A 12466-nucleotide genomic window follows, 5' to 3' on the forward strand; every position below is an offset into this window, starting at 1 on the left:
CTTGCCACCTTTGCAAGGAAGGGCTTCTCTCTGCAGAAGAGAACAGACAATGAGTCCTGTGAAAGGCACTCCCGAAAAAGCCCACCTCCCAGCAAACTTAGAAGAGAACATTTCAAATCTTACGCTTCTTTCAGCGAGCTCTTCCCGCCCCAATTTCACACTCGCAACAACAACCCTGCGAGGTAGGTCAGGCTGAGCCCACTGAGCATCACGGCCGAGGGAGAGATTTTTTTGGGGTAGGTGTTAGGGAGGTCAGTCTCTAGATCTACCAACCCTCCTCGTGGGACGCCTCCTCCTCCGCCCTGCCTCCCTCCGCAATGCCCGCCCACCCCTTTTGCAATGCAGCACGGCCACCGCGCATGCTCCGGCCTCCCTCTCCCCGCCCCGCGCACTCCCGCGTCCAGCGCCGCGGAGCTATTTATAGCCGATGACGTCAGCTAGAAATAGAACGCCGGGGCCAGCCGCGGCTCACGCGCGTGACTGATGGGCTGACGCACGGGCACGCGCCCTCCGCAACCCCTCCCTTCCCTTGCGGTCTTCTTGGCTCCGCCCACTTTGCCCGCTTTTTTACTATAAGGGGAATGCCTCCTCAAGCGTGCGCATGCGCAGCTTTTTTAAAATTAAATATATAATATCGCAGCAAGGAATCCAACTTGCCCTCCTTTCCCTTTAGCGGCGGCGCTTTACTCTCTGGCGCATGCGCACAGTGTCATGCAGTGAGCGTGTGTATGTATGTAGGTGGGTGAGTCTCTGTCGGGCGCTGGCCGGTGTGTGGAGCGCGCACGCGCGAGAGCGAGGGAGTAGACGTTTGAAGCTGCGCGTGCGCGAAGCAGCCAGTCGGTCCAGTCAGTCACAGAGTGCGCGCGCTCTCTTGCCTGAGGTAAAAAAGAGGCGAAGGAAGGAGAGCCGTTGCTGCTACTGCTGCTGCTTCTGAGGCGACGCCGCCGCCGCCGCCTCAGCCTCGCTCTGTCTTTGGCCGGCCCTGAAAGGAGCTTCGCCTCGGAAGGGCGCGCACAGCCCCAGCCCAGCGACCCCACCGCCACCTCGAGCCTCCGCCTCAGCCTCCGGACAACGACGACGATGAGCGACCGCGAGCAGCTGCTGCAGCGAGCCCGCCTGGCCGAGCAGGCGGAGCGATACGACGACATGGCTTCGGCCATGAAAGCGGTGAGTGGACCGAGCGAGGGGAGCCAAGAAGAAGAAGAAGGGGCTGCTGCTGCTGACCCACTGCCAGACCCACCCACGGGGAGGATGAGGATGGCGGCCGCCCCCCCTGGAGGAGGAAAGGGGGTCGGCGATGGTGACCAAGACTTCTCGCTCCAAATGTGCCCCCCCCTTTCTCACCTCCCTTCTCCTCAGTCCCCCTAACCTTTAAGGCGGATGCCTTGCAATACCTGTCTCTTTTAGGTTCTTGTTATTCTGAGGCTGCCCCCCCTTTTATTTCTATTAAGTGATCTTAATAGGGTATTGTGGAAGCCTTTCTGGGGGAGGAGGGTTTCTTCTTCTTTTCTGTAGTTGGAGCTGGGAAGAGGCTGGGAGGGGGCAGTTCAGAGGGGGTGGGTGCTATCCATTGAATCAGCTGCTGTGGCCCCTTTCTCTCAGGCCTGGTCTAAGTGTCCCCCACCCTCTCTCAGCCCTCCCTCTGAAAGTAGAAGTTGGGGTGTGGGTGGGGATCCTCTGTAAAAGAATGAACTGGTTCTATCAGTGAACAGATCTCTCCTCTCAGCCTCTCTTCTAAGGCATGCTGCCTGTTAGTCTCCATCCTCTGGGAATGAGCTGGGAAAGGGGAAGGGTCTTTTAGCCCCTTTTAGCCTTCTCACCACACCACACATGTATGTTGTGACTAGGCAGGACAGGAGTGTGTGTGGCTTTCTTGAGGTGGGGTTAGTCAGATTATTTTATCATTTCCCTCCCTGTCTGCTTATCAGCTGACATGGGCATTGTCAACGATGGAGTGGGTGTATGTAGTGCACTAAGGGAGTGCCCTTTAACAGCTTGGCGTGTCTGTGTGTGCCAGAAGCTGAGGACAAGCCCTGAGCCATGCGGCAAGGTGGAGCAATGGGGATGTGGGCACTGTTCGAGTGGGATGGAGACTGATTTGAGCCATGGGGCAGATCTGGCTGGGAAGCTCTTCTCTGTAAGGTTTGTCAAAGGGTTCTATTTCATGTGGCTTTTGTTGGAGAGCTTCCTAACAGTTTGTCCCTCATGCTAATGAGGCTCTGCTTCTAAAACATCTTGAACCACTTTGAAAAAGGGCCTTTTGGCCATACTGCTATCCATCTCCCTTATTTCCAGCAGCCCCCTTTTGCATTTATATGGTACTTGCCTCAATAACCTTCCAAATGACTGGTTCAGAATTATTATTTTTGCCTTTTGTTGTTGTCATTTCAATATTCAGCAGCATAAAAAGGATTAAAATCTAATTAAATTTTGATAGTATTCTATAACATAACATGATTCTTATACAAGTTTGTTTTTCTTATTGCCACTGGACAGACAGCTTTTTATTTGGCCCACCAAAAAATATACCAGATTGCATGTAAATGCAGGGCATGTCAGTTTCCTTCTCTGTAATCCAGGTGGTCAGGATTCATCCTCGCTCTGCTATCTTGCATCTGCTTCACTTTCTTCTTTATTACTCTAGTGAGCATCAAATCCAAGGGACCAAAATCAATTGACAGAGTTCTTTGGAGGATTTCCCCTCATGCATTGGCATTATGGGTTTTCCATGAAAGTATTCTGACGGAATAGTATTTATGACTACCCAGTTTCCCCATTTTTGGTTGCAGGGGGATTTTGCACACTCACCCCCTCCTCCATACTTCCTGTCTGTTAACACTCTTGATTCTACCTCAGATTGTTTCCTCTGCACAACCTTGGAGATAGTCGCAGTGCTGGATGATTATGTTTCTGCCCATCTGTCTTGCCGCATGCTGACTCTGAGCCTGAGCTACTGTACCACAAGCACACCCTACTGCTCTGAGGCAGGCTTCAGTAGCAGTGGGGATTCAGTCTTTAAAACAGCTACTCTTGGATACTTTTGCTTCAAGATCCATTTGTCAGTCTGAGCAATGGTCTGACATGTAAATGGTGCAGCTCTGGGGCAGCTTGTGGGGTTGGATTGCTATTTATTCCTGTCTGCTTTTGACCTACTTTTGAAGTTCCCACCATAAAAAGAGCAATTTCATGATTCCAGAATGACTACACATGTATAGTAGTGCACATGCATACCTAGATGACATGTGTTAGGATCTTTACCCAAGGGTTGCAGTTTTCTGAGGGGTAATTAGCTAAAAGACAACAGTGCAGTGCTTAGAGTAATTGAATATGCAGTTTACTACAAAAAGGGGAGTAAAAAACAGCCATGTCACTTGAAGCAGTGTGGGGTAACTTACTTAAGAGTTAGAGAGGCAAGAAAGGAAACAGGGAGGGAAAAGAGATCAGTGTGGGTACCTGTCCCAAGGCTAAAGTTATAGGAAATGACTCTTTCAAAGGTGTCTGCCTTAAATCTGGAGGTTGTAAATTGCACTAGATTTGCATGAGTTATTCTTTACATATACTAAAATGACTAGACACCCTGACTCTTGATAACAAGGGGCACCATACAGAACATTCCTAGGTGAAGGCTGTGAAGGAAGAACACAAATGTTGGCAAGCTGTAGGTTCCTTTGGGACCCTTTTAAAACCAAGTGCAAAAATAAAATAAATGGAGAAGGAGGAAAGAGAAGGATTGGGGGAGGGGGAGTTAGGGCTATCTGTAAAAGAAAGAACCTCCGCTAGGGATTTCTCTTATAGGCTCTGTTATGTGAGGGAGGAAAAGAGTATTGATAGTGCTCCTGTCATGGGGTGATGAATGTAAAGGTCTGGGGAGTGCAAGAGGGGTCCCTTGCATACATGGTTTGGGAGGAAGTCCCTAATCTTCATGTGTGGCTTAGTTATTTGCACTATCATTCTCCAGTGCTTCCTGCTTTCCCTCTCCAGGGCCCTGCAGTGCGAATCACTAGGTGCACTGCAAGGAAGCAGGGTGTGCACATACTCCAGAGGTCTCTGGCCTGCTGCATAGAGGGTGTCAACACCCTGTGGTTTGTGTTAATGGTGACAGCCAGCACATGCTTGCTCCTTTCTTGCCCTGGGTGTCTAAGCCTCTGCTGAGGAATACATTTTCAGGCAAAATTTAGATTTTGGAGCCAAGGTGATTAGAGAAGTATATAAAATGGGGACAGGGCTTGCATGTTTGTTAATAGAAGGGATGGCTTGTCTCACTCTACAAAAGACAGTACCTGGCAATGTCATCTTTGTTGTTGGCATAATTTTCCATTTATGTGATGGGCTCAAACTATTATTGTAGGACTGTGAAATGGTTATAACATCATTCCTTTCAACTGCTCATTTGATTCTGCCTTACTCTGGCCTCATCTTTTTGGAGACTAGAAGTGATGGGAGTCTTTACCACAATTCTGCATACTAATTATTGGTTTTAGAACAGATTCAACATTGTATAACATGGCTTGATACTCTAGGGTAAGGACATCCATTCAGAACTGTGTCTTGCTGAAATCAGTGCTACTAGTTCAGGTGCAGCCATATTTAACCATGCTAGTAACCTCAATGCTTTCTGCATGTCTAAACAGGATCATCTTGCTGGTGGTGGGGTGGGGTTTGAACATTTTCCCCATTTGAAATTATATTGGTTGATGTTTCACAAGGGAATTTATATTGCCTCTTTTATTGCTGTCTGCTATATATTCTTCCCTATTTCATGAGAAATTGAGGTGCTGATCCTAATAAACAGTGAAATTAGAACATGCTGCCACTCCAAAGAGAAATATAGAGAACTTGCACATTCTTATCAGTGTTGTTGTAAAAGCCAGCCCCATCTTGTATGCAAGCCCCTGCCCTACCTCTGGGTAGAGAGGGGGGTAGCATGCTAGGTCAGAGTGAAGGTGTTTGGAGGATTTCTGAGTGCTTTTGAGCAGTGTTGCCCAATGGGCACCTGCACGAGAATAGGCGGTTGGGCAACACTAGTCAGAGGTAGTGGCACCTCCAAGCAATGTTGCCCATCAGGAGAGTGGTTTGGCATAGCTTCAGGCTGCTGTGTCTAGTCTTCTGCACCCTTCTTTCCTGCTCCAGAACAAGAAAGGACAGCGAGGGGCAGAGGTTTACCTTTTTAGCTTGCATTGATGGCTGTATGTCATGCTTATCAGAGAACACCACCACACTTGCCATGGTAAGCAGGTTTGCAGAGGCTTGGTTCTCATGTACAAACTTCAGTCAAAAGGTTTTCATCTTAAGACATCTTTGCTTTATGGTGAGGATTTTTGTCTCAAGAAAGCATGCATAGCATTGTGTGGAGAGCTGCCCAATTTACTTGAATGTGACCCATATCGCCTACATTTAGTAGGCAAGAAGTGAGCCATACTGTGAAAGTGGAACTGTATCTATCCTTTCAGAAGACAAATGGACAGTAACAGGTAGGGGCAGGATTCCCTTAATCAAGACACCCTTCTGTCTAACTAGTTCCTCACCCTTACCCCTATGGTAAAGGAGCTGTGGAGCAGTATTCTGTTAGAATAAAAGGTGGAATGAGTTATAAATGTGAATAGGTGTAAAGGAATTTTATTTGGTAAAAAGTGCATTATTCCACCAGTGGGGTTACTATTTGCTTGTCATTGAGCCTTTTGCAGTGCTCTGAAAGGAGCAGTGCTTTGCTTTCCTTTTTTCTTTTTTTTTGCCTGAGCCAGATTTTAGTACAGGGTGTTCCATTGGTCCCGTACACACATATGGCTAGCTATTTATACTAGAGACATAAGTAGAATTATTTGTTAGTGGACAGGACTGCCACAGGCCACGTAACTTGTGACGTAGACAATGAGTTCATATCTACATTTCCAAGATGAGGACTCTGTTCATTTCCAGATTCCTTATATAGGGAATTTCATTAGCTGTAATTTAGGAGATGGAAATGAAAGAAAATCAATTTTAATAATACAGGTGTTTTTAATTCTTCTTATGAAAGCTTTAGGAAAATCACATGCATTTTTGTATACAAAATTTCCTCATTTATATTTCTTCCTCAAATTGAGTTAAATGTTGTAGAAAAACTGTGATGTTACTTCTTGGTTTGCACATTTATAGCTGGTTGATTGTTGCATTAATTATGTCTCACACTGAGTAAGCTTTGCACCTTCCTTAGTTGGTCACTTATAGCACTCAACCCTTCAGATTTTTTTCTTTATGGAAGTTGCAATATCTTCTTCCCACAACAGGATGGCTTTGGGCTAATTTACCTTCCACACTTCCACAGTGGATGCTGGGGAGCTAGAAGATATTTCTCTTTGCTCTACTCCTGCTTCCTACTGCATGCTGCCTCCAGTTTTCAGCAGGGCAGTTTCCATTGTCTTAGCAGCCAGATCATTCCTTCCCTAAGCAGCCACAGACTCAGGGAAGTTATAGCTGCATTTCTGATTCTCAGCTGATGTGACTCTATGCAATGCAGGGATCCTTTTTCTCAGCCTGTGAAAGATGAATCAACTGGGGCTGAATATGTGTTCCAAGGTGCTAGGATTATGCTTTTATGAGCAATCACTGAAAAAGGGCTCATGGACTTTTAAGTCCACAAATCCTCTGTCTCAGTAAATCTGATGGGCCTTAGGTCCTGTTCTTTAAAGGCATTTATTTATTTATTTCGTAGCAAACTAACACAGCTGCTATTCTAGCCTCTTTTGAAGGCATAAAAATTGAAGGTGCCAGATCTGTGTAGGAATAAACATTATAAATTCTTAGTCACCCACACCTTAATTTTAAGTGCAAGAGAATTTTCCAGCCCTGTAATCTGTCATTATTATTGATGTTGCTTTGCGCTTACGATATGAATGTTGTTCTCTCAATACATAATGTAAAATCATTCCGCTTCTGCCTGAGGATGGAGATGCACTTGAATCATTGTCTGCTTCCTACGGTGTCCTTACTATGTTCATCAATGCAAGGCAGAGTTACTTTAAACCTCCAAATGGCTGATGAGGTGAAAAACTGTTGTTCATGTGTTCCATGCTCAGAGAGCATAGAGAGGTCTTTTGTCCTTCTATTGATTAATGGAATGGAAGTTCCAGTGTTGAAAGACTAGTTTCTCTGCAACCATAAGGGCCCAGAGAGTCTTTTGGCTTTTGTAATAGATATGGGTGAAACTTGTACATGTGGTATGGTTTGGAGGATGGTATATTTGGCCCCCAAAACTTGTCTTAATATCTCTATGTGCATTTGCAGGTGACCGAGCTGAATGAGCCCCTCTCAAATGAAGACAGGAACCTGCTGTCTGTAGCATACAAGAATGTAGTTGGTGCCAGGCGATCTTCCTGGCGAGTCATCAGCAGCATAGAGCAGAAAACCATGGCTGATGGGAATGAGAAGAAGCTGGAAAAGGTTAAAGCATACAGGGAGAAGATTGAAAAGGAGTTGGAGACAGTGTGCAATGATGTTTTGGCCCTGCTAGACAAGTTCTTGATCAAGAACTGCAGTGACATTCAATATGAGAGCAAGGTCTTCTACCTGAAAATGAAAGGTGATTACTACCGCTATTTGGCAGAAGTCGCTGCAGGTGAGAAGAAGAACAGCGTTGTGGAAGCATCAGAGGCTGCCTACAAAGAAGCCTTTGAAATCAGCAAAGAGCACATGCAGCCCACACACCCAATCAGGCTGGGGCTGGCACTCAACTTCTCCGTCTTCTACTATGAAATCCAGAATGCCCCTGAGCAGGCCTGCCTTCTAGCCAAACAAGCCTTTGATGATGCCATTGCGGAGCTGGACACACTCAACGAGGATTCCTACAAGGACTCCACGCTTATCATGCAGCTCCTTCGAGACAACCTCACTCTCTGGACAAGTGACCAGCAGGATGAGGAGGCAGGGGAAGGCAACAATTGAAGAGCTCCCCAGATCACGGCTTCCCATCAACCACCACCTCATCACCATCACCAATACTTCTTGGCCACGATCACACTATGTATTTAGTGCTAAGCATAAATGTATTGTTGGCACAGCTGTGAGGTCTGCCAGATGCTGCTTCAGATGGGGCTTCATGGGCATTGCTGGACTAAATGGTGTATCAGCCCTGTTTATCATAGTGGCATATTGTGCAGGAAGAAACTTAAAATGAGGCATTTTAGTTTCATTTGATTCATATTATATGGGTTAATAAAAGAGTGGAAATGATTTAGGAGAATTGATCGAAAATTGAATCTTTAAATTTTCTGCTTGGAGTGGATTATGTCAGTTCAGCAGTACATCTTATACATACAAAACATGGAAGTGGCTCTAAGCAGATGTGAACTGATTTTGTCCTGTTCATCAATTTTAAAATGTGAGGTTCTATAACAATCTGTGTTTCACTCTTTATGTGCACAGACTTTGTTTCAGGCAATGCATCTTGAGGTTTTGATTTTGATACTTGTAAGCTTTTTTTGCAGTTATGAAGAATCATGATTTATTTTTTGTAAATTCTTTGGCTGTTCAGTTGCCTGTGTATTCTGACAGCGCAGTGTCAATGTTAGCCCATGTTAAGATGGATGATGAGATGCCAGACTTCTAAATTAAGTGTTTTGGAATTAAAGAAAATAAACTGCTGCTTGGGGGAGATAAGTTGTAAGAAGTTGTGTGTTTGTTTGAGAGTATTTAAACCCACCCACTAACCAAAGTTCTCAAGGTGACTCACGAAGTACAATGAAATAGGAATTTCTAGAGAGGGGCAAAGGTATATTCAGATTTACCTGCATTCCTCAGATGTTCCTTTTGCTGCTGCTGAATCTTTGGGCCACAGCATGTCTCAGAGGAAATCGCCATCACCTCAAAAAGGATGTTAGCCTCTCAAAAAATGGGATTCTTAGTGATTTCTCACAGCTTCTGCTGACAGATACAAGATGGAGCAAATAAATTTACAAGCCTTCAATTCTCAAATATTTACAAAATAATACTCCCAAGGTGTGTAAATATAGGAATTAAATAAGCTCGTTAAACCTGCAAGCCCCTTCTCACTGATTAGCTGGGTTCCAGTAACAGGGAAATGCAGAGTGAATATTTTGCCCCAGTTGCAATGAATGCCTGACTGATTTTACTGCTTGTGGATGAGGCATGAGGTTTTCTTCTGTCCCATGGGTGCCATAGAACTCTGCTGGTATGCCAACCTTACACAGCTTCACTTTAAAGTATGACCAATTGCATAAGATCCCACCCTTCTTTTTGACCTAGTTACCTACTGGAGTATCACATTCTGGACGTTAAGGGCAGATTCCTGGAACATTCCTTTGTTGGGAACAAGAGACAATAATATAAAAGCCAGTTCCTTATCACGCATGTCACACATGTGCACTGCAGAGGTGGGGCTCTCCCAGGCTGCAGAGAGATCTGGCCTGACACAATTGGAGTATCATGAGGAGGCTAGCATAGCAACAAGAAATGAGAATCTGCCCAATGAGGCTGCCTGAAGACCTAGCAGACATAAATTCCTCCCTCTAGCCTGGGATATTCCTAGTGCCCTTCACATGATGTCTTTCCTGAATTTAGTCCACCCCTACCATTGCCAAATCAGGTCCTATTGGTGGTGGTGGGGACTCTTGATTTGAACTGGGGGGGGGGGTTTAGAATGCTGCTCAAATGTTTTAAGACATGAGACACAACCATTCTGCCATAATAATTATTATTATTTATTGAATTTATATACCACCCTATACCCGCAGGCCTCAGGGCGGTTCACAGAATAAAATCAGAATATAAAACCACAAAATAATAAAACATAATAAAAGTAAAAACAACAAGCCAATCCCCCCCAACACATTTTAAAAGGGCATAGGATACAGAAGCCCAGTCCTTAATTTCTGATAAGTGGATATGAAGGGGTTTGGGGCCATATGTTTAGAGTTGCAACAATTCCACTGCATGCTTAAAAAGGGCCCAATGCAGCCTGGCTGTGACAGGAGTTGTAGTCCACAACATATTGAGGGGACCCAGTTGAGGAAGGCTTCCCAAAATTTTGGAAGCAAAGCTTTATTGGTTTAAAATGTTGAGTTACCATAAAAGGTCTGAGTCTGAAGCTCTGGGAACTGCATTCGGGCTGACTTTGGGAAAGGGCTGTAACTCCGTCATGGAGCACCTGCTCTGCACGTAGAAGGTCCCAGATCCAATCTGCAGACAGGGCTGGGAGAGAACCCATCTGAAACTTGGGTGATCTGCTGCCAGTCAGTGTAGACAATACCGAGGTAAACGGACCAAATATAAAACAGCTTCCTGTGTTCCTAAGACTATGCTGTTGCTCAATAAACAGGAAACCTGCTTTTCATTTTCCATCTCTTTGGCCTGAGCAGAGCAGGAATCAGGAGTGGAATGTTAATTTCCTAGGAGAAAAACACTCGTCTTTAATGAAGGAAAAGCAAAACCTTGAGCAGAGGTTATTGATTGGTGTTAAATCTTTTACAACTGCTTGTTAGCTAAAATAAGTCAATGCTATCTCACCCTATTTTGAGGTTATTAAAGAAAATCTCAAGTAGTAACATAATATTTGGGGGGTGAGGGGGATCCCTTTGCCACAACCAGAAAGGTTTTCATTGTTGTCTAAAGACAGAAAGGCAGGTATGTCTGGGACTTATGGTACTATGGATAGTCATGGGACATACCCAGCTTTTGGTCAGAGTTCATTGCATGGCAAATCATGATTTTAATGCTTCTGAATTCCACTCAGTGGCAAAGAAACCATTCAGAGAGTCATGTTGCTGGTACGTAAGGATGAATGAATGCCCATAACTTTTTTCATTAGTTTGATGAGCACCCTAGGCAGGCAGTTAAAAATCCCTCCCAGAATGGGTGGGGTTATGTTTGCACCATTCCTCTAGGCATTAATGCACAATCTTCTGAGTTCTGGTCAATGTCTGCAGGAGAAGCACAAGCACATCTCAGCAACTGGTCCTGAAGATCCTTCCTGGCCCCTAGAAGTAGAGACAAAGTGGAACTGAGAGGGTTGGGGTTGAGCCAGGGGAGACTATGATGGCTAGGTATGGAGAGACCAACAGATTCTAGAGTTTTCATAGACCCCAGTCATGAGCATCTGACATAGATTGTGGTTTTGTTGGTGTGACCGAAAAATACTGCCAGGCTAGTAACTACCCTGCTGGACTATGGAGGTTCTGGTGGGCGTGGAGTAGAAAGAACCTCTCGACTCTGCAGCCAAACACCTAATTCTAACAGTGCTCTTGCTTATGCACTCAGCAGGTTCCCACAGGCTTCCAGTTGCCTCCCGGTGCTAATCAAAATTCATCCCTTAAGTTTTGCCCATTAATTTATGTATTAAACTTGTTTGGTATGTGAAGCATGTAATATATTCTTCTGGATGTTACTGAACCAGCTGTAGCGAAAACCAGCCTTCAGGGTGTGCTGCAAGTGAGCAAGTATTCCCAAACACAATTGCTTAGAGAACAACAACAACAATTATGGAAATTACAGAGGGCAGGAAGAGGACATTTGTTTCAAAACCAAACAGGGCCGCACAATGATTAATTCTTCAGCCGGGCCAAGGGATATGTTAATTCCTCCTGGCAAAGATACATGAGGATCCTTCCCTCCTGATGCCTTACGAACCTTGTTTGTTAGCCCTTCTTCATCCTCCCTTTCCCTGTTTCCATCTCTCTCTCCCCCCCCTTCCACACCAGTCCCTATTTACTTTAGAGTATATTTTCCCCTTGACTTTCATGGAGCATCTCCATGGCAACACCATGATGTCATTGCACTAGCAACTGTTGCCTTGGAGACAGCATGACGTGGTTGCACTGAGGAGTGTTGCTAGGGTTACGGAGCCAGCTTGCTGAGGAAGTAATGATATCCAGAGATGTTCCTGTTACACGGGGGGAGGGGGGGGAGAGATGCACACAACAGAAATAAATCATTTGATGTGGGAGGGACCTGTCAAAAAAAATTAATTGCCTATTCTGTCTCCTTTAGACTGCTCACGCTATGTGTAGAAAAAGACGGGCTGTTCTAAAGCAGCAGCCATCCGCAGTGTTAGATAGCAGATTGTGTTTGAGATGAGATGGTTCCTTATGGTGGTGGCGTTCAAACCACCTTTGCCTAGTTTTTTCCGTCAAGGATGAATCTCAAACTGGATTGTGTACATCTCTATTGGTGATAAATTGGGTGCCAGCTGGACATTCTACATGGAACATTGTACACTCTGCTCCATGTTACAGAGGCCTGGCTGGTCTCAGCTGGAAGCTGGGCATTGAGTGTCGCTGGTCCCATGCTATGGAACACTCTTCCAGCAGAGATGCATCAGGCATCCTCACTTTTAACTTTCAGGTGCCTCAAAGGCTATTTTAAAAGTCAACAGACCTTTGCAGCAGTTTAATTTTTACTTTTGATTAGCCAATCACTTTAATGATTAACTGTATTTAATTGTTTTATAAAAGTGGTGCTTTATGTTTTAACATGG

At 45.1% G+C, this 12466-nt stretch overlaps 1 protein-coding gene and 1 long non-coding RNA gene across 2 annotated transcripts; one reads left to right on the top strand and one right to left on the bottom strand.

The window, feature by feature from the left end:
- The first annotated feature begins 660 nt into the window (after positions 1-660).
- YWHAH (tyrosine 3-monooxygenase/tryptophan 5-monooxygenase activation protein eta) lies at positions 661-8644 on the top strand. Its single transcript, XM_083478898.1, has 2 exons — positions 661-1167; positions 7264-8644. Exons 1-2 carry the CDS (start codon positions 1081-1083, stop codon positions 7918-7920), a joined length of 744 nt encoding a protein of 247 aa, XP_083335024.1. The 5' UTR covers positions 661-1080; the 3' UTR covers positions 7921-8644.
- Positions 5710-9694, bottom strand: LOC310695046. Its single transcript, XR_014519891.1, has 2 exons — positions 8763-9694; positions 5710-6513 (listed from the first exon to the last, which is right to left on the bottom strand). It is a non-coding gene; the product is annotated as an uncharacterized lncRNA (long non-coding RNA).
- Positions 9695-12466: the final 2772 nt, after the last annotated feature.

The sequence above is a fragment of the Podarcis liolepis genome (assembly GCF_965112155.1).
Source record: "Podarcis liolepis genome assembly, chromosome: 15".
Lineage (NCBI taxonomy): Eukaryota > Metazoa > Chordata > Lepidosauria > Squamata > Lacertidae > Podarcis > Podarcis liolepis.

Bases quoted from the DNA above. Each gene is read 5' to 3' on its own strand.
- YWHAH (XM_083478898.1), top strand. From the start codon at position 1,081: ATGAGCGACCGCGAGCAGCTGCTGCAGCGAGCCCGCCTGGCCGAGCAG. The intron at 1,168-7,263 runs GTGAGTGGACCG...GTGCATTTGCAG, and splicing joins TGGCTTCGGCCATGAAAGCG to GTGACCGAGCTGAATGAGCC.